The following is a 22,377-nucleotide window of genomic DNA, read 5'->3' on the forward strand; positions in this document are numbered from 1 at the left end:
AACTCATTCTGTGCCAAATGCCAAAATGGCTCCAAGGTAGGTGTGCCACGATTTTGTATGTTTTTCTTTACTATGCAATGAAAAAAAATGTTTTTTTTTTTTTATATAATTTTTTTCCCCACAGACACAGTTGTTGTGATTCAGTGGCAAAAATAATTTTGTCAATCAGACAAATGGTTCCAGAGATAGAGCTGTTTGAATGAAAAAAAGTGTCCATCCACTAGAATGAACACACATGAACACACATTTTCTCAATCAGCTAAACGAGGGAGCGAACACACAAACAGAGAAAAGCATCTCTCTGATCTCAGGTCATTTTGACATCTTTTTAAAAAAAAGAAAAAATGTTTTCTATACAAAAAACACAAAAACCGTCAAAAACCGTCATTGGCACAGAATGAGTTAAACCATGAGGACATGAGGGTGCGGGGGCCACTGGTGATTCAGGGTTTATATTACAAGAAATAGCCCTGCATAAGAATTGACTTTATAGTCAACTTGATTTGAAGGATATCCTCTACAGAGCCTTGGTTAGGTGTCCTCTCTCTCCCTCTCTCCTATCACCTGACCTGTCATATTAATTCAGGCCGGGTACACATTTTAGTGTATGGGAGGGGCTTACAGTACATGTACAGTATGTATCAACATATTTGTTTTTGTAGGCTAATTTCTGATTTGGGCCTAACTATAGGTTAGGCCTAAATGGGTTAAATACATTATTTACACACAGCCAGTCAAAACTATGAGTGTTAAATCAGTGATTCTCAACCTTTTCTGGATCAGGGCCCTCTCGGAGATCTTGAAACTGTTGGCGGCCCACCCATCTGACCAGCAGCAGATGGGTGGCCGTGTGCATTTTCAGAGCATGTTTAATTGTGATCCGTCTTGGTTCAATGGATCTAACACTGCTTTCCTATTGACCAGTATCACAATAAGATAGTAAAGAATAAAATAAAAATGTATATATTAATTTATAATCATAAAATCTTAGTATTTTGCCAATTATTTGGGGGCACACTTGCAATATCGCCACGGCCCACAGGTTGAGAAAGACTGGTTTAGACCTGTACATCATTTTAGGCATGTTGTTTTCAGCAGCTAGCAGACTATAACATGTTTGGTGAGGTGCAGTAACTTCATAGCAGGAACAAAAAATAATAGAAAAACACCTTTCCTCTGCTAAACTAACTTACTACAGGGGTCCTCCAAATCTTTGTGTGATAGAAACCTTTTTTTTTTCTTCTTTTTTATATTAACCACTTGCCAAAAATAGCAGATCTACAAGCTCACAACGCCTCGCAGCTTATTTTCGGCAAAGAGGTTTAGTCCAGAGGGGTAAAAGAGCAGACTAGTACAGAGTGAAAGGTCAAATGTATGAAGTATTGACGGTTCAAGTGGTTAAATATCTGAAAACACAAATTGACATGAATCCAAAATACACTGATGATTGTGCTGTCAAACAACTGAAAATAACCGAAAACTATTTGGAAACTATGAAAAGGTTGTGGGGGTCCCTGGTTCATCTCTTTCTCAACTAAGGGGTCCTTGGCCTGAAAACGTTGAAGACCCCTGAGCTAAATGATCTTAATTGGCTTCACAAGCTGTATTTCAGTATACAGGCAGCAGATAAGGTTTGTCTGCTCACTCAGCTGTCAGGTCCATTCCAAATGCAGTTTAGTCCATTCCATGCTGCTCTCTCCTTTATTTACATCAGTGGTTCTCAACCTGTGGGTCGGGACCCTCAGGGGGGTCCCCAAATTATTTTGGGCATCCCAAGATGATTAACTTAATGTGCAACATTGTTTTCTCACTCAACAGTAAACAAATACAGTTTTAAGTGAGCGTATCTGCACATTTCTAAAGTGACAATTTGAGGACTTATTAATACCTCTAAAATGACAAATTAAACATTGGTCGAATTGTCAAATGTTAGAGGCAGAAATTGTGATAATAGCAGATCTACATGCTCACAACGCCTCGCGTTGTAAGCATGTAGATCTGTTATTTTCACAATAGAACCATGTTATAATAAATGCCTCAACTTGTTGTGCTCGTCAGGGTGAGGGGGTCCCCAGTTAAAATATGATTATTTGGGGGGTCGTAGCCTGAAAAGGTTGAGAACCACTGCTTTACATGCTGGATTCCTCTTCTACTACCCTGCTGTCCGAATCAGCAGGGGAGAAGAAGCCTCGCCGACGACCAACACTTCCACTGATGTTTACATAATCTGGACCGCACTTCTGGAACATGAAAGCACAGTGCATTATGAATCACATTCATAATAAATCATCATTTATCAAATTCATCAGTATATGAAGAAGTGTAATCAATGAGAATAATTGAGCTCTCCTCACTTCTTTGTCCATAACAGAGTCTTGTTTCCTTTAAAAAAAAACAAAAAAACATGACACATTGTTTTAAAGAGGAATAGCTACATCTTTTAAGCTTTTTAGTTTTTGCTGCAATACTGACAAGAGTAATGACAGGAAACTCACCAGATCCACAACCACATCCCCAACATGACCAAAGAAAACACCAGCACTGCCAACACTTTGACTCCCATAGCGACACGCTGGATGATCTGATCAACTGCATAGAACATTTGACATTAATAATCAAATTAGTATAAATTAATCAACATTGTTTTCAGTATAGCCTATTTAGGTTTTCTTGGGCTTTAAATGTTTTTAAAACTCCATTATACAATTTAGTAGTAGTAGTAGTAGTAGAAGTAACAGTAATAAAAAGACTGTACTACAACTAATACAGGGGTGAAAACAAAGTCTCAGTCATGACTATTTGTCTCTGGAAGACAAATAAACATCCATAAAACAAATAAAATAAAATTGAGACAAAAATAAAACATATATGAGGAAATAAACATGGATAAAAGAGACAAAAGAGAAGGCAAGAGATTGATATAAAAATCTTCGTAAGTGATTTAAAAGATGATACTGACTAGCCTTATCCTTGGTGCCCTGGCCACAAAAGCCTGATCGTATCTACAATGTAACTGGGAGACTGGCCTTTAACAGTTATTAGTAAAATCCTAAAATCAATCCTGAAATGCACTGTCAACCAGTGAAGGTAAGCTATAAGATCAAAGTATATGGTTGCATTTCTTAGACTGTGGCAAACTCTTGCAACAGTCGAAGAAAGAACCTGTAGCCTTTTTGCTGGAGTTGCACTAATCCGGTGAAATGAGGTCTTCAAATGATAAGAATATGAATCAATCTTCTCTACTCACTGTCGCGGACCTCTTCCAGACTGACCCCTGTCAAAACAAATGAGATCTGATCTTAGTCTACACATTGTTACACAATAATAAGACAAATATAATATAATGTGTTTCGGAGTGTGGCTTGATCTAATTCGTAATATAATACAAAAGCGAGACAGATGTAAATCTGTTCAAACAAGTTTGGTCTGGTTAAACTAGTGGGAATTTTTAAATACCTCTTCGCTCCATGGACCCCCAGTAGACAGGTTGACTCCAGTCACTCCAGTATACGGACTCTGCACAGTGACTGGCCACCCTGAACCTCACCTGGAGCTCATAGCTGGAGTTACTGGAGGGCAGGTTGACACAGTAACTCATCTCACGGAATGTAGAACTCTGAAAACAAGTTCAGATGGAGGAAAAGCAATGAGTATAGTATCGGGTTAATAATGAATTGATGATTTGATAAAAGGTTGATATTTTGAACAAGAAAGAAAGAATGAAAGAAGAAAGAAAAAAGAAAGAAGAATGATGAGTTCAGCATTGCATGATTCTTATTACTGATATTCCCTTTGTGGGAACAATTTGGGCAGTTGCTCATTTAAAAAATATACAATTCCATGCCTACCTCCCATTTGTTGTTGTTGGCCCTGTAGCGAACTTCATTTTCCAAACACTTGTTCCAACCATTGATGTGATTCCAATAGAAACACAGGTTGGCATTCTTGACAGTCACATTGACTGGAGGATACAGCTTGACTGAAAATGTAACACAGAATTAATGAAAGGAGGCAAAGAACCAAACCAGCTGAGGAAAGTTCACAATATTAGCATTAGTAACTGATCCCTGAAGTTAATGATGAACGTACAGTAAGATAATGTCATTTATGTGAGATATGTGACATTTGTACCATTTTATTAATTAAATTAATAATTATTTTAAATGAGGGCTGCTAAAGATAAACGATCATTTTAAATAATTACATTTTGGTTGTTAGGCTGGACTAAAGTAGCGAGCCAAATATGCCGGGGGCCCCAAGGACAAAGACAACAGAGTCAAGAAAGTCAAGTTATAGAATATAGATTTATTTTAACATTACGGGTTGTGGGAGCGCCTCCCATAGGATGGAGAGTGGCATTTGGGGAATCCAGTGAGGGGTTGTAGAGTGGACGGAGGAGCATGCGTGGAGACACTGGGTTTGGATTGGAGGGAGCCACAGTAGTTAACGTTCAAGCGTCGGCTCTCTGCGGTTTATGTAGGGCAGCCTCTGATGATGGTGACGAGGAGCAGCTGGGCTGATTGGGATCAGTCACACCTGTGCTGGCTGCAGGCTGAGAGAGACGCCCGGCCCTTGCCCTTGTATGGCGTGCAGGGGAGGGACTAGGAACGTGTGGCACAACAGTACCCCCCCCCCCTTAGGGGAGGCCCCTGGGTTGTCCCGGTAGAAGTCGTCCAACAGGGAGGGGTCAGCAAGGTAGGACCGGGGCACCCAGCTACGATCTTCAAGGCCGAAGCCCTCCCAGTCCACTAGGTACTGGAACCCTTTTCCCCGACCACGGACGGCGAGTACCTTCCGAACCGTCCAAACAGGATCACCGTCCGCCAGGACTCGAGGGGGCGGAGGGCCAGAGCCTGGTGGAGACAAGGCACTCATGGCCACAGGCTTAATCTGAGACACGTGGAACACAGGATGAACCTTGAGAGCAGGAGGCAGATTCAGACGAACCGCAACAGGGTTGATGACACGGTCCACTGTGTAGGGGCCGACAAACCGGGGATTCAACTTGCGGGTAGAAGTCTGGGAAGTCTGGAGGGGCAGATCCCGGGCCAACAGCCAAACCTTCTGGCCAGGCTGGTAAACAGGGGCACGCACCCTCCGCCGGTTGGCACCCCGCTGGGCACACGCAGAGGCACGGAGTAGCGCAGCCCGGGCAGCCTTCCAGATGCGTCGACACCGGCGGAGGTGGGCCTTGGTGGACGGAACGGTCACCTCCAGCTCCTGCTCGGGAAAGAGAGGAGGTTGGTAACCCAACGAACATTGAAAGGGTGACATTCCAGTGGCAGAGCTCTCCATGGAGTTGAGGGAATATTCCACCCAAGGTAGGTACTTTGACCAGGAAGAGGGGTTGCTGGCAGCAAGACAACGAAGAGCCTCCTCAACTGCCTGATTAGCGCGCTCAGCCTGTCCATTAGACTGAGGGTGGTACCCAGAGGTGAGGCTGGCAGTGGCCCCAATACCCTTGCAAAAGGCCTTCCACACCTTGGAGACCAACTGGGGACCACGGTCGGACACGATGTCAGAAGGAATTCCGTGAAGGCGGATGACATGAAGGGTGAGGAGGTCCGCCGTTTCTGCAGCAGACGGGAGCTTTGGGAGAGGAATGAAATGGACTGCCTTCGAGAAACGGTCAACCACAGTCAGGATGGTGTCACAGCCCTGAGACACCGGGAGGCCGGTAACGAAGTCCATCGCTACGTGAGACCATGGCCGACTCGGAATGGGAAGGGATTGTAGCAAGCCTGCAGGAGGACGGTGTGAAGCCTTACTGCGGGCACAGACGGTGCAGGCGGCTACAAACTCCCTGACATCCTTCTTAAGGGTGGACCACCAAAACCTCTGGCTAATGAACTGTGCAGTCCGGCGCTCTCCGGGGTGACAGGCAACACGACTGGAGTGACCCCACTCCAACACCTGTGTATGGACAGCATCAGGAACAAACTGCCGGTTCTGGGGACCGTTGCCCGGGTCAGGCTGGGTCTGTAAGGCCTGTCTTACCACCGAGTCAATAGCCCAGGTGACGACACCTACCACCCGGGCAGGGGCAAGGATGGTGTCGGGACCCTCTTGGGCAACAGGACCTTCGCTAGAGAACTGACGGGAGAGGGCATCAGCCTTGATGTTCTTTGAGCCTGGGCGGTAGGTGATAGTGAAGTTAAACCGGCTGAAGTAAAGGGCCCAGCGGCTCTTCGCCGTCTTCAAATAGGTCAGATTCTTGTGGTCTGACCACGCGATGAACGGCAGCTTCGCTCCCTCCAACCAGTGTCTCCACTCCCTCAGGGCATCGTGGACCGCCAGCAGCTCCTTGTTTCCCACGTCATAATTCCTTTCAGCTGAGTCGTAACTCCTAGAGAAATAGGCGCATGGGTGCACCTTTTGGTCCTCCTCAGAGCGCTGAGAGAGGACAGCTCCAACGCCAGTATCCGAGGCGTCCACTTCCACAATGAATTGCCTCTCTGGGTCAGGGTGGATCAGCACAGGGGCTGTAGAAAACATGGCCTTGAGCTTGGAGAAGGCCGCCTCGGCTTCGGGGGTCCAGGAAAAGGGACGTGAGATGGAAGTAATGGCATTGAGAGGGGCAGCGATTTGACTGAATCCCTTGATGAAGCGGCGTACAAAACCAGGGAAACCCAAGAATCGTCTGAGCTGAGTCCGGTTAGTGGGACGTGGCCACTCCTCCACTGCTTTGACCTTGGCGGGATCGGCACGCATCTGTCCAGCTTCCACAATGTTGCCAAGGTATGTCACAGAGTCAGAGTGAAAAACACATTTCTCGGCTTTGACATAGAGGCGGTTCTCCAACAGCCGCTGGAGAACCAGACGAACATGCTGGTGGTGTTCCTCCAAAGACCTGGAGAAGATGAGGATGTCGTCCAGGTACACCACCACAAAGACATTGAGTATATCTCTTAATACATCGTTCACAAGGGCTTGGAAGACTGCCGGGGCATTGGAAAGGCCAAACGGCATCACCAGGTATTCAAAATGGCAGAGGTGAGTATTGAAGCCCGTCTTCCATTCGTCGCCCTCTCTGATCCGGACTAGGTGATAGGCGTTCCGGAGATCTAGCTTAGTGAACACACGGGCATGAGTGAGTGGCTCAGAAGTGGAACTAATGAGGGGAAGTGGATACTTATTCTTCACAGTGATGTCGTTAAGACCGCGATAGTCAATACAAGGCCTCAGGCCGCCATCCTTCTTGGCCACAAAGAAGAAGCCTGCTCCAAGTGGGGATGACGATGGTCTTATTATGCCTGAGAGCAGGGATTCCGAAATATAATTGCGCATAGCCTCCTTCTCCGGAAGGGAGATGTTGTAGAGCCGTGCCTTAGGATGAGGCGCCCCAGGAAGGAGGTCAATGGCACAATCATAAGGCCGGTGAGGGGGAAGTGAAAGGGCTTTATCCTTACAAAAGACCAGGGCCAGGTCATGATAAACAGATGGAACGCCAGTGACATCAGTGGGAGAGGACACAGGCCTGGGACGACTGGGGGGTGACAGGGCGGAGTGCAGACAGGATGCATGACATGCAGTGCTCCAGCCCAAGATCTGACCCGAGGCCCAGGAGATGTGTGGTTCATGCCTCTCCAACCAAGGTCTACCTAACACGAAAGGCGTAGTCGGGGCGTGCAGAACAAAAAAGCGGATGGACTCAGTGTGATTGCCAGAAAGTGTGAGCTTGAGAGGTACAGTGGCAAAGGAAATAGGACCTAAGGGGTGCCCATCAATAGCTTGGGGGGTCAGAGCGTGATCTAAGGGTTCCATGGGAATGCCTGCCTGGTGAGCCAGAGAGATGTCTATAAGGCACTCATCAGCACCAGAATCGATGCAGGCACTAACAGACAGTGAATCCTTGTCCCAGGCCAGGGTAGCGGGGAAAAGACGGTTGGGATTCTTCTTAGATGGAGGAACAGTTACTGTTCTCACCAGAACACTTCCTGTCGGCGAGCGGGATCTCTTGGGGCGGATAGAGCAGGCCCTTTTGAAATGCCCTGGCTCTCCACAGTAGAGACACAGCTGGTTACTCAACCTGTGTTCCCTCTCTGCTTGTGAAAGCCGTAATCGGCCAATCTCCATGGGCTCCTCAGACCCAGGTGTTGAGGGAGCCGATGGAAGCATAAGCAATCGTGGGTGTGGAGTGGAACTGGAAGACTGTGTAATGGGGAACACCTAAACTGAGCGACTGGGCACAGGGCGAAGAGAGCTTTGTTGGGCACGGTCCGCACGACGCTCCTGAAGCCGTGCATCCATCTTGAGGGCCAGGGATATGAGTTCATTAAGGGTCTTCGGACTGTCACGAACGATAAGATCCTTAGCGGCATCACTCAGCCCCTTGCGATAGACACTCAGGAGGGCGTGGTCGTTCCACTGGCTTTCAGCAGCAAGGATCCGGAACTGTAAGGTATACTGAGCCACAGAACACCTAGCTAGCTAGAAGCGTCCTGTCCGTCCACAGGGTGATCAAACACAGCTCGAAACTCACTCTGGAACTGTAAGTAGTCAGTGGCAAAAGCTGAGTTGTTCTCCACTGCTGCTATAGCCCAGTTGAGGGCCTCGTCGACCAGCAGGGACATGATGAGAGCAATCTTGGAGCCATCAGAAGCGTACTTGGAGGGCTGATGTGTAAATAGTAACTCACACTGTGCCAAGAAGCCCCGGCTTTGACCAAAATCCCCATTAAATGGCCTGGGAGTGACTAAACCAGGCTCAGACCGAGGCTGCTGAGGAGCAGGGAGGACAGGGTTGGCAGGTTGGTTGGAAGGGGTTGAACCTGAGCTGGGAATAGGAGCTAGATCCTCTCCGGCAGAGATACGGGCTGTAAGGGCATCTAGGGACTTTTGAATGCCTGTTAAGAGTCCCGCAATGGCATTCACCTGACCAGTAAGAGCAGCCACATTTCCAACAGTGGCTTGAGAAGTATTCTCGAGCTTAGATATTTGTGTTTGGACGGTGGGGAAAGCCACGTTCAATTCTTCAGTTAAAGTGGAAAGTTGTGAGGCATGGCCAAACACTAGCTCACGTAGTTCAGGTGGTTTCCGTTGCTCTGCCCCTGGGGGCCCGGCTTCGCTCATATTGGCTTGAACGTTCTGTTAGGCTGGACTAAAGTAGCGAGCCAAATATGCCGGGGGCCCCAAGGACAAAGACAACAGAGTCAAGAAAGTCAAGTTATAGAATATAGATTTATTTTAACATTACGGGTTGTGGGAGCGCCTCCCATAGGATGGAGAGTGGCATTTGGGGAATCCAGTGAGGGGTTGTAGAGTGGACGGAGGAGCATGCGTGGAGACACTGGGTTTGGATTGGAGGGAGCCACAGTAGTTAACGTTCAAGCGTCGGGCGCCGGCTCTCTGCGGTTTATGTAGGGCAGCCTCTGATGATGGTGATGAGGAGCAGCTGGGCTGATTGGGATCAGTCACACCTGTGCTGGCTGCAGGCTGAGAGAGACGCCCGGCCCTTGCCCTTGTATGGCGTGCAGGGGAGGGACTAGGAACGTGTGGCACAACATTGGTGGTACAATGTGCTATGTGCCTATGTCCTATTATAAACATATGAGAAGAATTATTTAAGCAGGAACCAAATGATGTTACCTTTGGATTTTAGTTTGTGTCGCTGGAGAAAACTGTCATTGTCATAGTTCAGCTTTGTGTAAAAAGGATGGAACCTCTGATTTTCTAGCTTGTTGTATGGCTGCTTACATCCAGTAGTAGAGCCATTCTCTGAGGTATAGAATGTACACTCTTGGAAATGATTATCTGATTGGAACCTGAACACAGAAATATGATCAGACATCAGTCATTGAACACAGACGTATACATGCACGCAGAGTCAATTTATTCATTATTGCCCGTCAAACTAAAACATAATGTGTGATTAAATCAGATAAACAATTGTTTTAAAGTTAAACAGTACACTAAAATATGTTAAAAAGCAATCCTCGGAGCACAGGTCTCCGCCAGGTCAGATTGTTATTATTGTGGGCCAGAAATGTTCGGAATTCGCCTATCAGGTGGATCCGTCTTGATCACTTGACTATAGAGATAATGTGTACCGATTTGCGTGATGTTGGACAAAATTTGTACCATATGTGAGTAATATTACTTTTTTTTGTTGCAAAATTCATCCTCCTGGTGGCACTAGAGGGCAATGTTAAAAAGTTGGCATTTGTTCCTTATATTGTGAATGTGCATGCAAAGTTATCGCAATCAGAAGCTGCACTCCCCAGATGGGGCTGGTCGCAAAACATTTTTGGAAAATCACAGCGGAAGCGGAACACATGAAATGACGTAATCGAAAAACCACATCTCCATTCGCTTCCTGTTTATGTTTTTCACAGAATCGTCTTTTTCTCTGCTTGCGTGTTCTCGCTTGCTCTCGGTTAAATCAGCGATAACTATGGATTGCATGTCTCAAACGAGTCGTTTTTTCCCCTACAGAAGCACAGAAAGCATGTATGCTTTGCATGTAAGCATGCAAGAATGACTGGGGGATCGATGTAAAAAAACAGATCTTTTTTTTCTGTGGCTACTCTAGTCTAAAAGGTAAGGAAAAACAAAATATAGCTGTCAATAAGGGCTATTTTCATTAAATATTCTTGGCAGTGAATGAGTTAACTCATTGACTATCATCTGAGGAGTTGGACGAGACCAAAGACAGAAAATAATTCTGGCAGTAAATGAGTTAAAGTGGTTGCTGCAATAAAAAAAAAGTAAAAAAAAAAAAAAAAAATGGCAGTTTAGTAAGAAATTAACACAGCTGCAGCTAATCAAATAAAAAATGGATGTGTTAAATTTAGATGGGTGTGGCACTTTTCATATTTGCACATTCACACACCTAAATCTAAGACCCATTATAGTTTTTAGCTACAGCTTGGTTGCTTATACATCACTGTATAAGGTCAGCAGCATTGTGCAGGGTTTTTAATCTGCTGATGTTTTTAGGCTGAACTGGAAAACAAACTACAAAATCAGCCAAGAGTTTTTCCCCTTTAAGCACTGTGATGAAGACACTAACTTGCTGTAGAAGGTGAAGTTCACCAGTGGTTTGTCAATTCCGGCCCATGTACAATGGACATAGTCCAGATCCACAAGCCAGCAGCTCACATCTACAATCACAAACAGTTAAAACAAAAATAATGGCTGGGACATAAAAATGTTAGGAGCAGGGAGTGTATCCCCTTGAGTTCATCAGATCACTCTGATGACATCTGTGTTCTGTTGAAACCAATTTAGTCCGGTTAGGTGTAGCTTGGTAGACTCTTTTGTTGTGTCATTTTCAGTACTTCCGTGATGAACCCATTTTAATAGAGGTACTATTTATGTATTTATTTATTGGCAGGTTGTAGGTAGACTGAATAAAGTGGGTTGAACTATTGATGAGGTCATCACATCTTTAAAAGGTGCTGCGCACTGTTCGTTGAGCATTCGGAGTCCAAACCCCCAATTGGGGAACCAAGTATACGTTGGGTTAATCGTCCCGAAGAAGATACCTTGCTCCAAACAGGTTGTTTGGGGACCTTATGTTGTTGCCACTAAGGATGCAGCAAACATGGACTTAGGTGTGAGTAAAGACCTTTGAATTAGCCAGAACTTCTTCGGGACGATTAACCAAAAGTGTACTTGGTTATAAATTAACAATTGGTCAAATACAACAACTTGCACTCCTTTAAGACAGAGTTATTTAAAGAGTAATATCTTTGAACTGAAAAATGAGGGAACAAGAAATATGGTTGGCAAATTATGTCGCCTTAAGGTCTAATCAAGACCCATAAGGTATTGGAGAAAAAACAAGCCTATACTGCACAGTGCACAGATGACCTGATCTCGGACTCCCGTAGGGGAGTAGGCTATTTACCATGGAGACAAAATCCATCCGATCTGAACACAGCACTCATGTTCAAACGATTGAGGTGGCATTTAAAGCACTTGATCCTCCATCCTGTGAAATAAAAGGTTGCCGCTGCTGCTACTGTATGCCTGTTCCATAGCGGTTATGGAAAGCCCTCATGCCCATATATGGAGATCCCCAGGCTTTACTAATTAACATAAGTTTTATGCCCATATATGGAGATCATTGTCCCAATGTCATCAGATATATGGGCATAAATGGACACAGGCAAACTAGATGGGCTGTATGGATATCCAGATGTGTGATGTAAGTGTTTTATTCCAAATGTGGCACCCCACAGACATATTTCCAGAAACAAAATCCCTTTCATGCCCATATATGGAGATTTCTGATGTCATCAATCCCAGGCCCTGTAAAAAACATGGTTGCTATGGTAAACAGTTGGTTGCTAGGGTAAACAGTTGGTTGCTAGGGTAAGAAAACATGGTTGCTATGGTAAACAATTGGTTGCTAGGGTAAACAGTTGGTTGCTAGGGTAAAAAAAACATGGTTGCTGTGGTAAACAGTTGGTTGCTAGGGTAAACAGTTGGTTGCTAAGGTAAAAAACATGGTTGCTATGGAACAGTTGGTTAGTAGGGTAAACCTTCAATGATTTTGACATCTTGTTACTAATCTGTCGGTAGATAATGCCGGTCTTATATAAGGGTCATTTGTGTACGGTGTGATGTCATACTGATGTCAGAAGTGTGACAGGAGATAAGCGACCAACGGTCGCTTATCTCCCGATTAGGGAGTCTTACTGGTATTATACCTCTGTCAATGCTCTCCATGAACCCCCAGTACCAGTAGACAGGTTGACTCCAGTCACTCCAGTTGGACTCTCTACAGCGGCTGGCAACCCTGGACCTCACCTGGACCTCATAGTGGGAGTTACTGGAGGGCAGGTTGGTACAGTAACTCTGCATGCTGATTGTAAAATGCTGAACACAAGGAGAACATTTTACAGCAAGAGAGGCTGAGTGGAGGCCTGAAAGGAATAAGAGAAAGAAAAAAGTGTGTGTGTGTGTGTGTGTGTGTGTGTGTGTGTGTGTGCGTGTGTGTGTGTGTGTGTGTGTGTGTGTGTGGGGGGGGGGGGGGGGGGGGGGGGGGTAATGCTTACCTTCCATTTGTTGTCCCATTTGTTGGTGGTCCTGTAGCGAACTTCATTTTCCAAACATTTGTACCAACCATTGGTGTGATTCCAATAGAAACACAGGTTGGAGTCGTTCTTAACAGTCACGTTGACTGGAGGATACAGCTTGACTGAAAGTTTAGCACAGAATTAGTGAAAAGAGGCAAAACTTTGAGGGTAGTGCATAATAGCATTAGGAGTCCTGAGGTTAATGATGATAATGAACACTAAGATAATGTCTCTCATAAAGAGGGAAAGTTTAATGTTGCCCCCGGAGACAGCTTGACATTTAGCATAAAATAAATTGAGCGTTGGGACATTTAATATTGAAAAAGTGTTTGAATCTTCTGAGGGTTGATAAAGTAAAATAATTAAGAAAACAATATGCCATGTGCCATGTCTCATTAAATCAATGGAATACTTGAATCATGGACTAAAATGATCTTACCTTTGGATGTTAGATTGTGCTCCTGGAGAAAACTGACATTGCCATGTGTCAGTTTTGTGTAAAAAATAAGGTCCCTCTGAGTTTCTAGCGTATAATTTGACTGATTACATCCAGTAGTATAGTCTTTCTCTAAGGTGTAGGATGTACACTCTTGGAAATCCTTATCTGGATGGAACCTGAACACAGAAACATTATCAGAGATCAGAGGCCATGTCAGTATAGTCCGATAAAATTAAGGCAGAGGTTGGACAAAATTGTATTATTTAGTTTTTCAACTGATTCTGTTAGGAAATTAGGTCTACTAGCCAGGATAAAAAATCTACCATGATCTGCTCACTGCAAATACCCACAGTGGCCAAATCAAGTTGGGCTCCCATCGACTTTCTATACAGGAGGAAAATACCCAGAAAAAGAAATCTGCTTTAAGTAGGATGTGAGGGGTCTAACTAGGGGTTTGTCATGATGCTGAATCCATTGCAAGCATTTGTTTTGCACAAAAAAAACATTCATTGGCCCCAGAAAACGCCAACAAAAGATGATCTCTTTGATGACTCATCACTTTTCATCACTAAACCATCATTTTCTGGGGCAATTTTTAGCCCAAGGAATGTTTTTTGTGCAAAACAAATGCTTGCAATGGATTCAGCACCATGACAAACCCCTAGTTAGACCCCTCACATCCTACTTAAAGCTGATTCTTTTTTCTGGGTATTTTCCTCCTGTATAGAAAGTCGATGGGAGCCCAACTTGATTTGGCCACTGTGAGTGGATGCAGTGAGCAGATCATGGTAGATTTTTTATCCTGGCTAGTAGACCTAATTTCCTAACAGAATCAGTTGAAAAACTAAATAATAAAATGTTGTCCAACCTGAGTGTATGTTTTCCCTAGATTTACTAGACTAGTAGCCTTGGGTGGATCAGAGTGGAGAAGAGAATTTCACTTACGTGAGGCTCCCAATTACTTTTCCAGACCTAAAGTTAATTGACACTTGCCAGCTTTAAGTCATCCTTAAAGATGGAAGAAGTACTACTCACATGTTTTACTTAAAGGAGCTATAGTCAACTTTTTCTTGAAAAACAGAAAAATAATGTTACGAAAATATTTAAAAAAAAAAGAGCTTCATATGTGTTTCTTTTAAAAAATGACGACAAAAAGCGTAAAATAATGATTTTGGCCATTGTCAGGCTGACTTTGTTTACATCCCTCTTCTATTCTTTTATATGGATTCCATATTCCGTGTGTGTGTGTGTGTGTGTGTGTGTGTGTGTGTGTGTGTGTGTGTGTGTGTGTGTGTGTGTGTGTGTGTGTGTGTGTGTGTGTGTGTGTGTGTGTGTGTGTGTGTGTGAGTGTCTAACCGTAGATACATCTGTGATGCAACATAATCACACGGACAGGCAATCACTTTGCTTCTAGATTTGTCTTCCAACCATCCACTTAAGCTCTGTGATGAAGACACTAACCTGCTGTAGAAGGTGCAGTTGACTTCAGTGTTTTGTATATTCCAGCTACAATTGATATAGTCCAGATCCACCAGCCAGCAGCTCACATCTACAAACAACAAAAGATTTTTGCTTTCAAATTGGTTAAATGTCTGAACATGGGGCTGTATGTACAGGTATAAGTTGTCTGTACACACACACACACACACACACACACACACACACACACACACACACACACACACACACACACACACACACACACACACACACACACACACACACACACACACACACACACACACAGAGTGCCCACTCTTCCTGGTGCCCACATTTCTCTCACATGCTCTCGCTCTCACATACAGGGAACATGACACTGAGCAAACCCATCTGCTTCAGCAAAATACTAATAGCATAATGTGCAGTGTTGCATACTGTAGGGCCTACAGTATGCAACAGTCACCAATATTAGCCTACAGTGTAGGCTAATATTTCCTGAATTTAGTATGTATTTCACATTTCACACTCATGGATATTAACAAAAATCTCACACACTGATTAGTCATATATTACATTTTGGATCCGGCCCAAGTGTCGTTTTAGTTTTTATAGGCCTACCTGTGCTTCCGATCTTCATAAAACCCCAGTAGGCAGGTTTACTCCAGTCACTCCAGTCTATGGACTCTCCACAGTGTCTGGCCACCCTGAACCTCACCTGGAGCTCATAGCGGGAGTTACTGGAGGGCAGGTTGGTACAGTAACTCTGCATGGTGTATCTGGAACACTGAACACATGGCAGTCAAGAACTTCCACAGGGAACAAGAAGATGCAGACTTCCTATTTGTGAACTTGCTGGTTTCCACAATGAAATGACCAGCATAACACTAATCTAATTAATTACAGGCTTTGAAATTAATTAATCGAAAATTAAAGGAGTACTAGTTCACCCCAAAAAATGTTTCTAATGATTACTCATGCCATGGAGACTTGAGTTCAATAATATTTGTTTGTATTTGTGGCATTCCTAAGACAATAATTTGATTACAATAAATGTACCCCCATTGATTCCGGATGGGGACCCAAATGCATTTTGGTCCCCATCCGGAATCAATAGGGGTACATTTACTATTATCACATTTTTGTCAGTTATTTTGTTTCTTTTAGTTACGAAACAATACTGTTCCCAGAAGTATATTAAAGAATAACTGAAATGTGTATTTTAAATACATGGCCCATTTCTCACTTGAAGCTCATAATGGGAGGTGCTGGAGGTCTGGTAGATACTGTAACTCTGCATGTTGAATGTAGAGTTCTGAACACAAGGAGACAAGGGTACAACAGAGACAGGTTGTTGGACGATAAGGAAAGCATTGAGATCGTACAGAAGTCTCCAGATAAATTTTCCAAAATGAATAGATTATATGACAAGGTGAACCTTTCGAACAAATAGGATAGAAAGAAAGAAAGAAAGAAAGAAAGAAAGAAAGAAAGAAAGAAAGAAAGGTGACAAAAGAGGAATGATGAGACATAGACATGATTATGTGAATCTACAAATCTTACATTTATGAAAATGATATCCTTTGGGCATTTGCTTCTTTTCTTATAAATTCCATGCCTACCTCCCATTTGTTGTAGTTGGTCCTGTAGCGAACTTCATTTTCCAGACAGTCGTACCAACCATTGGTGTGATTCCAATAGAAACACATGTTGTTGGAGTTGTTCTTGACAGTGATGCTGACTGGAGGATTCAACTTGACTGAAGAGGTAACACACATTTAATAAAAAGAGGTAAAGTAACAGTTAACAATAATAGCTTTAGGAGCCCTGAGGTATCTCATAAAGAATGAAATTACTTGACATTGGAGATTGTTATATTATTATTTTTTCTTAAATAAGATAATTAGATTGATGCGGCTGGTGTCTGCTAAAGATAATAATACTATAAATACAATGTTTTATGTCCCTTATTTATAAACGTTATATTATAATCAAATGTGCTTGCCTTTGGATGTTAGGTTGTGTTGCTGAAGAAAACTGTCATTGTCATGTGTCAGCTTTGTGTAAAAAGTATTGAATATTTCACTTTTTAGGTCATTGTATCGCTGATCACACCCTGTCGAGCCGTTCTCTGAGGTGTAGGATGAACACTCTTGGAAATTATAATCTGAATGGAACCTGAACAGAAACCGAATCAGAGATCAACCACTGCACGCACGCACGCACGCACGCACGCACGCACACACACACACACACACACACACACACACACACACACACACACACACACACACACACACACACACACACACACACACACACACACACACACACACACACACACCTGCTGTAGAAGGTGTAGTTGACCTCTGTTGTGTTCCAGCTACAATGGACATAGTCCAGATCCACCAGCAGACAGCTCACATCTACAAACACAAACACAAACATAGACAGTTAAAACTGCAATAACAACTTAATCCTAAATGATTAAAAGAACAACATTTACTAACCTGGGGTGTCCCTGGCAATCACACTGCCAGTCAGGTAGAGAAGGAGAAACAGTCCAGCAGGGGCCATGGCAGAATAGAGACTGGCAGTACATGTATGTTGTATATATGTGACAAAATGATGCACCTGACACAGCCCACTTCCTGTCAACTGAAAGTTATGGAGTAGGTGTTTTTTACATGGAAATGGAGCATGATTAGTTACGGAGTAGGTGTTTTTTACATGGAAATGGAGCATGATTAGTGAGGTGTGAAATTGCTGATTTCAATAAATGATAGTTCAGTTGGTGATAAAAGCATGATATTTGGCACAGATGACCTTCATATGATCCTATTTGATAATCAAACCTCTGGCCACGCAAAATTCTGACATTTCCAAGATGGCCAGAGAGTTTTCAAAATGGTTGTAACTGGACCTACGTTTTGGACAAGATCACTTTGCTTAGGCTGTAAATCTTTGATTTCCCCCTCATTTTGATATAAGAGAATATGGTCTAGACCAGGCAAGATTAGAAAAACATTAGGTTCCAATATGGTGGCATATTTTCCAATATGGCTGCCGGATGAATTGTGCCAAATTTCATGCTTTTATCACCAACTGAACTATCATGTCAATTTCCCACTATAGAAACAAGCTTTATCTTGAAATTCTGGGTAAAAATCCTACAAACATTTTGGCCATCTTTAGGGAACATAAGCCTCTGTGATTTTATGTTTGAACTTAATTGCATTTGTCAGTAGCAAACACAAGTGGTTGAATTTCAGTAACTTGTTATATGTGGGAAATTATTATAAAAAGAGCATGTTCATTGAACATGCTGTGACTATTGAAACTCCTGTCACATGTTTTACAGTAGAATGTTTCTTCTCTTAAGGTCCATCCCACTGGGCCAGATAAACAAAATGTCAAAAAAAACAGATATCTTTTTTTTTTTTATCAGTATCTTACGATCCACTTGAATGGAGAAAGATATTTTTTTATCTGTTTATCTGGCCCAGTGGGAATGGGCCTTTACCCTGTGTGGATATGCTGGTGTCTCTTAAACTAGGCCTACTGAAACCTCTGATGTTTCTTTACATCTCCTGTTGGTCGAGTAAACCGTGATGACTGAGATTTTGGTGGCTCTCCTCATTTACGGCTGGTCACACAGCTGACTATTCGCTGACAGGCCTCTGAACAGATTTGTCCATTCCTCAGTGTTTTGCAGTTGAGGTCGTCGTGGCTCGGATGAGACATGAAGGTACCAGGAACAAGGGGCGTCAGGGGGGGGGGGGGGGGGACTGAGTTACTAGGGCCCAAGGTGGAGGGGCCCTTAACTATTTGTATAACTATTGAAAAATAGTATAAAAGCTCACAGCGTGGCACGAGACCCGTACTGCGACCTTGTAGATCTGCTATTTTTGAAAAGTTGTGAAAATGTGTGCAAATCTTTTCAATATACTATGTACTTTTTTAAGCGAACATTTGTAACTCAAATTTTGCTTCTGGGGGGTCCCTGGAACTAAATATTTTGAGATGGGGGTTCGTGGCCAAATACATATCATTTTGGGGGTCCTTCACATGAAAAAGTTTGAGCACCACTGACATAGGTTTTTCAAAAACCTCAGAAGGATTTGAAATATTCAAAGACTTCAAAAACGTCAAAAATACAAATAGCACTCTGGTCCACTCCCCACGTAAAGGAGAGAAAGCAAGTGAATGACTCCATCATTGGCCGGGCTCCTGACCGGTCGATTAAGTGACTTGGCATGACAGCATTATAGCACATGGAAACTAACCTGGACTCTGGTTCTGTGTCTGTGTCAGGTGTGAAAATGCTGTGATGTATAAAAATATAGGTATTGAATAACGGAATGAAGAGTCACAGGTTCACATCTAAGTGGAAAACAATCCACGTAGTCTGTGGCAAGGTGTGCGGCAACAACTTAAGAGCGAAACCGAGATGCCACTCATTCCCTCCCAGACGAGCTAAAAGATGCTGTGCTCACCTCAAGATCACTGACCACAAGCCCCCCCCACCACCACAGACGCCTCCGCTGATGTGCGCACATAGTGACGTGACCAGTGCTCCCGGAGGAGCCGACAACACTGACGAGAACTGGAGATACGGCCAAGATATCATCACACCAGTGATGGCCGAAGACAATGTCTGTTAGAGGAGTAGTTCACCCCCAAAATGATGATTCTTCACACCATGGAGACTTGATTTCAAGAATATTTTTTTGTCTTGTACAAAAATACAAAAAAATATTATTGAACTCAAGTGTCCATGGTGGTGATTGATCACTAGAAAAAAAAGTCATTTTGGGCGTGAACTACTCACAAAATAACAATTTATACTTACTATGTTATGACCATTTTGTTTTCAAACACTTGTTGCCAAAAACACTGTACTAAGTAGTTGCACCACATTTATATTTTCTCATCAATACATCCTCTTCCTATGTGCTTCGCCAACGTGGCCTACTCCTACTAGTAAGCCACGTTTTTTTCCTAATAAAGTTATTGCTACCCTCTCCCCTCAGCCCCCCCCCCCCCCCCCCCCCCCCCGCCATTATAATTTTATGTTAACGTAGGCCTACTCCATTTGCTTACCATACAGTCGAGGACAGAACGCACAATGCCATGGTGGTCACTCTGATAGTGTGCCTTCGTTGAGTGTTTTCATTGGAGTTTTGAACACTGAGTCTGCATTGCACATCACATACTCTGAAGCAACGCTAAAAAACCCAGCTAAAGCTAAAGCCATATCACATAATGTGTTGCCCAATGATGCAAGGAGGACCTGACCAAGCCTCAGTATGTTATGAGTTGGGAGTGAGAATGTGTTGCAACTTGCAACTTGCAAGGATCGATTTTCCCAGCCCTTGTATTTCATTTGTCCATCAACATATCTAATGGAAAAAAATAGGACTAAATGTGCGACTCAGAGCTTTATATAATCACTGCTACTTCCACAAGACGGCACAGCTAACCTTAACCTTATGACTGAGTCACATTAAGTGGAAATGAGCCACCTAGTCTGACTATGGCAAGGATGTGGTAATGAATTCAGTGAAAACCAGCCACGGAGCTTTCACACCCTCCCTCTCAGGTTACCTCAACACTTTTTACCATTGCTTCTAGAGATCACTGACCACAAACCCCACACCAAAGTTTTTATCAGGGAGGAAACCCACCACGCACATTTTACGCAATTATTAATGGTATTAAAGTCGAATGGAAAATGCTTTCGTCTCATCAGCAAAAATGGCACATGTGAAGAAAGGTTAGTCTACTGCAACTTACTTGGAAGGGTACTTTCTGATAAACCACAAAGCATTTCACAAGAATTGCTGAACTGAAATCTGAGTTGTGTAACAACTGGAAGCATGTATTTGCCTTATCAGCAACAAATGCACATAGCGACGGAGAACAGAACTACATGTACCACAAAGCATTTCACAACACCTTTCTAACTAAGAGTAAACTGAGAAAACCAAAGGGGTCTTTTTGGTTCAGCTTCCAGAATTCAGGATTCTGGAAGGAAAAGTAAGTAAACCTGTAAGGGGGCGCGGGTTCCTTCTCCTGAAATTCTGATTCAATTTGAGAGCAAATGGAATGTAGCTTTCCAGAGGAAGATGGTTTACGGGGCTACTGGAAAAGTGCGTCTCAGTTGACCCAATTCCATGAACTTTGGGCCCCTGGGCCTGAGCCCGACAGGCCCGTTCATGGATCAGCTGCACCTGCCGTGACTGTGAGGAGCGCAGCAGCTCATGCAGCAGAGTTGGTGAGCCATTCAAAAGTGATAATTTTTTATGTGACCCCTTACCCTCCTTCAAACCCGACATAAGAGAGCGCCTGTCAGCAATTTGCAACTGGTCCTAGAAAGGTCTTCTATCTCGACACCAGAAATGTCCCCCCTCCCCCTCCCCAATTGTTTTCTGTACATAAGGCTCAGAGTGGTCGCTTGGCAAGCGGAAGGTTCCCAGTTCGATCCCGGGCTCCCCCAGAGTTAATGTCGAAGTGTCCTTGAGCAAGACACCAAACCCCTAATTGCTCCCCATGAGCAGGCCTTGCATGGTTTCTTCCACCATCGGCATCGCCCATCAGTGTATGAATATGGGTGAATGTAATGCACAATCTACCGTTATGTAAAGAGCCTTTGATAAAGGCATTATATAAATGCACCATTTACCTTTTATTGCTAGTGGGGAGGATTTCTTGTATGTTATGTCTTTAAGTATTCATAAAGTATTCAATCGATCAAAAAGTCCAAGCCTCTTCTGACTTCCTGTTGTTGGCGCTAGCAGCAGCCACCAGGCTCCACCCAAATTAATTCGGTCATGTTGCCAGCATCTATGTATTCAGTATAAATGTAAATTGTACATTATGTATATTATTTTATTTTACTCAAGACACAGGTGGACCCTAACTCTAAATGTCCCGGGCCCAATGCAACTGTGTTGGCTGTGTCACAGTAGTTATGCTCTTAGTCTTTTATCCTATCCCTTGTTGGACAAGTACTGCAAGTTCATTTATGTCACTCTGTACATAACCATGTACTTACCCACTGCATTCAAGGTCCTTTGCAAACCCCAGTCCTAAAATCGAAATATTCAAAATCATATCTTGTTATTGCATGTCATCATTTTGGGACAAATGCTGAGCAACTGTTGAAAACATGTCAATGTAGTTATTTTGAATAATGACAAAACTTCAATAAAATTATGAGAATTCAATAGGATTACAGTTTTACTGAAGCAATTCCACGAAGGGGCAAGAGCATACAAAAGTATCATAACTTACTGTACACACTACAGGAGGTCACTTTCATAATGACAAGCTTTACCGGAATCATTGTGTATTAATGTTGCAACCTCATGCAATGATCAATATGTTGTGTTTACTAGTCTGTGACTGAAGTCAAATGTTCCCAAAGGGCCCCAATGATGCCCCCCCCCCTCCCCAGCTGTGTAAATATAAAAGT

The 22,377-nt window shown here is 43.5% G+C and overlaps 2 protein-coding genes across 2 annotated transcripts; both read right to left on the minus strand.

The window, feature by feature from the left end:
• Nucleotides 1–1,881: 1,881 nt before the first annotated feature.
• Nucleotides 1,882–4,402, minus strand: LOC308304178 (uncharacterized protein; the record flags this gene model as incomplete). The annotated part of the gene is made up of 7 exons (XM_080748737.1): nucleotides 1,882–2,240; nucleotides 2,355–2,382; nucleotides 2,496–2,589; nucleotides 3,248–3,274; nucleotides 3,457–3,616; nucleotides 3,849–3,979; nucleotides 4,321–4,402. The coding sequence occupies 7 exons, from the start codon at nucleotides 4,400–4,402 to the stop codon at nucleotides 2,130–2,132; spliced, it is 633 nt and encodes a 210-aa protein (XP_080604863.1). The 3' UTR covers nucleotides 1,882–2,129.
• Nucleotides 4,403–9,191: 4,789 nt separating this feature from the next.
• Nucleotides 9,192–22,122, minus strand: LOC308304179 (uncharacterized protein; the record flags this gene model as incomplete). The annotated part of the gene is made up of 13 exons (XM_080748738.1): nucleotides 21,958–22,122; nucleotides 17,411–17,551; nucleotides 17,245–17,326; nucleotides 16,906–17,078; nucleotides 16,523–16,659; nucleotides 16,147–16,215; nucleotides 15,522–15,687; nucleotides 14,925–15,012; nucleotides 13,464–13,639; nucleotides 13,004–13,146; nucleotides 12,656–12,824; nucleotides 11,011–11,101; nucleotides 9,192–9,483 (listed from the first exon to the last, which is right to left on the minus strand). Exons 2-13 carry the CDS (start codon nucleotides 17,475–17,477, stop codon nucleotides 9,192–9,194), a joined length of 1,653 nt encoding a protein of 550 aa, XP_080604864.1. The 5' UTR covers nucleotides 17,478–17,551; nucleotides 21,958–22,122.
• Between the last annotated feature and the right edge of the window lie 255 nt (nucleotides 22,123–22,377).

Source organism: Nannobrachium achirus (assembly GCF_963921795.1).
Source record: "Nannobrachium achirus genome assembly, chromosome: 19".
In the NCBI taxonomy this organism is placed as follows: Eukaryota; Metazoa; Chordata; class Actinopteri; order Myctophiformes; family Myctophidae; genus Nannobrachium; species Nannobrachium achirus.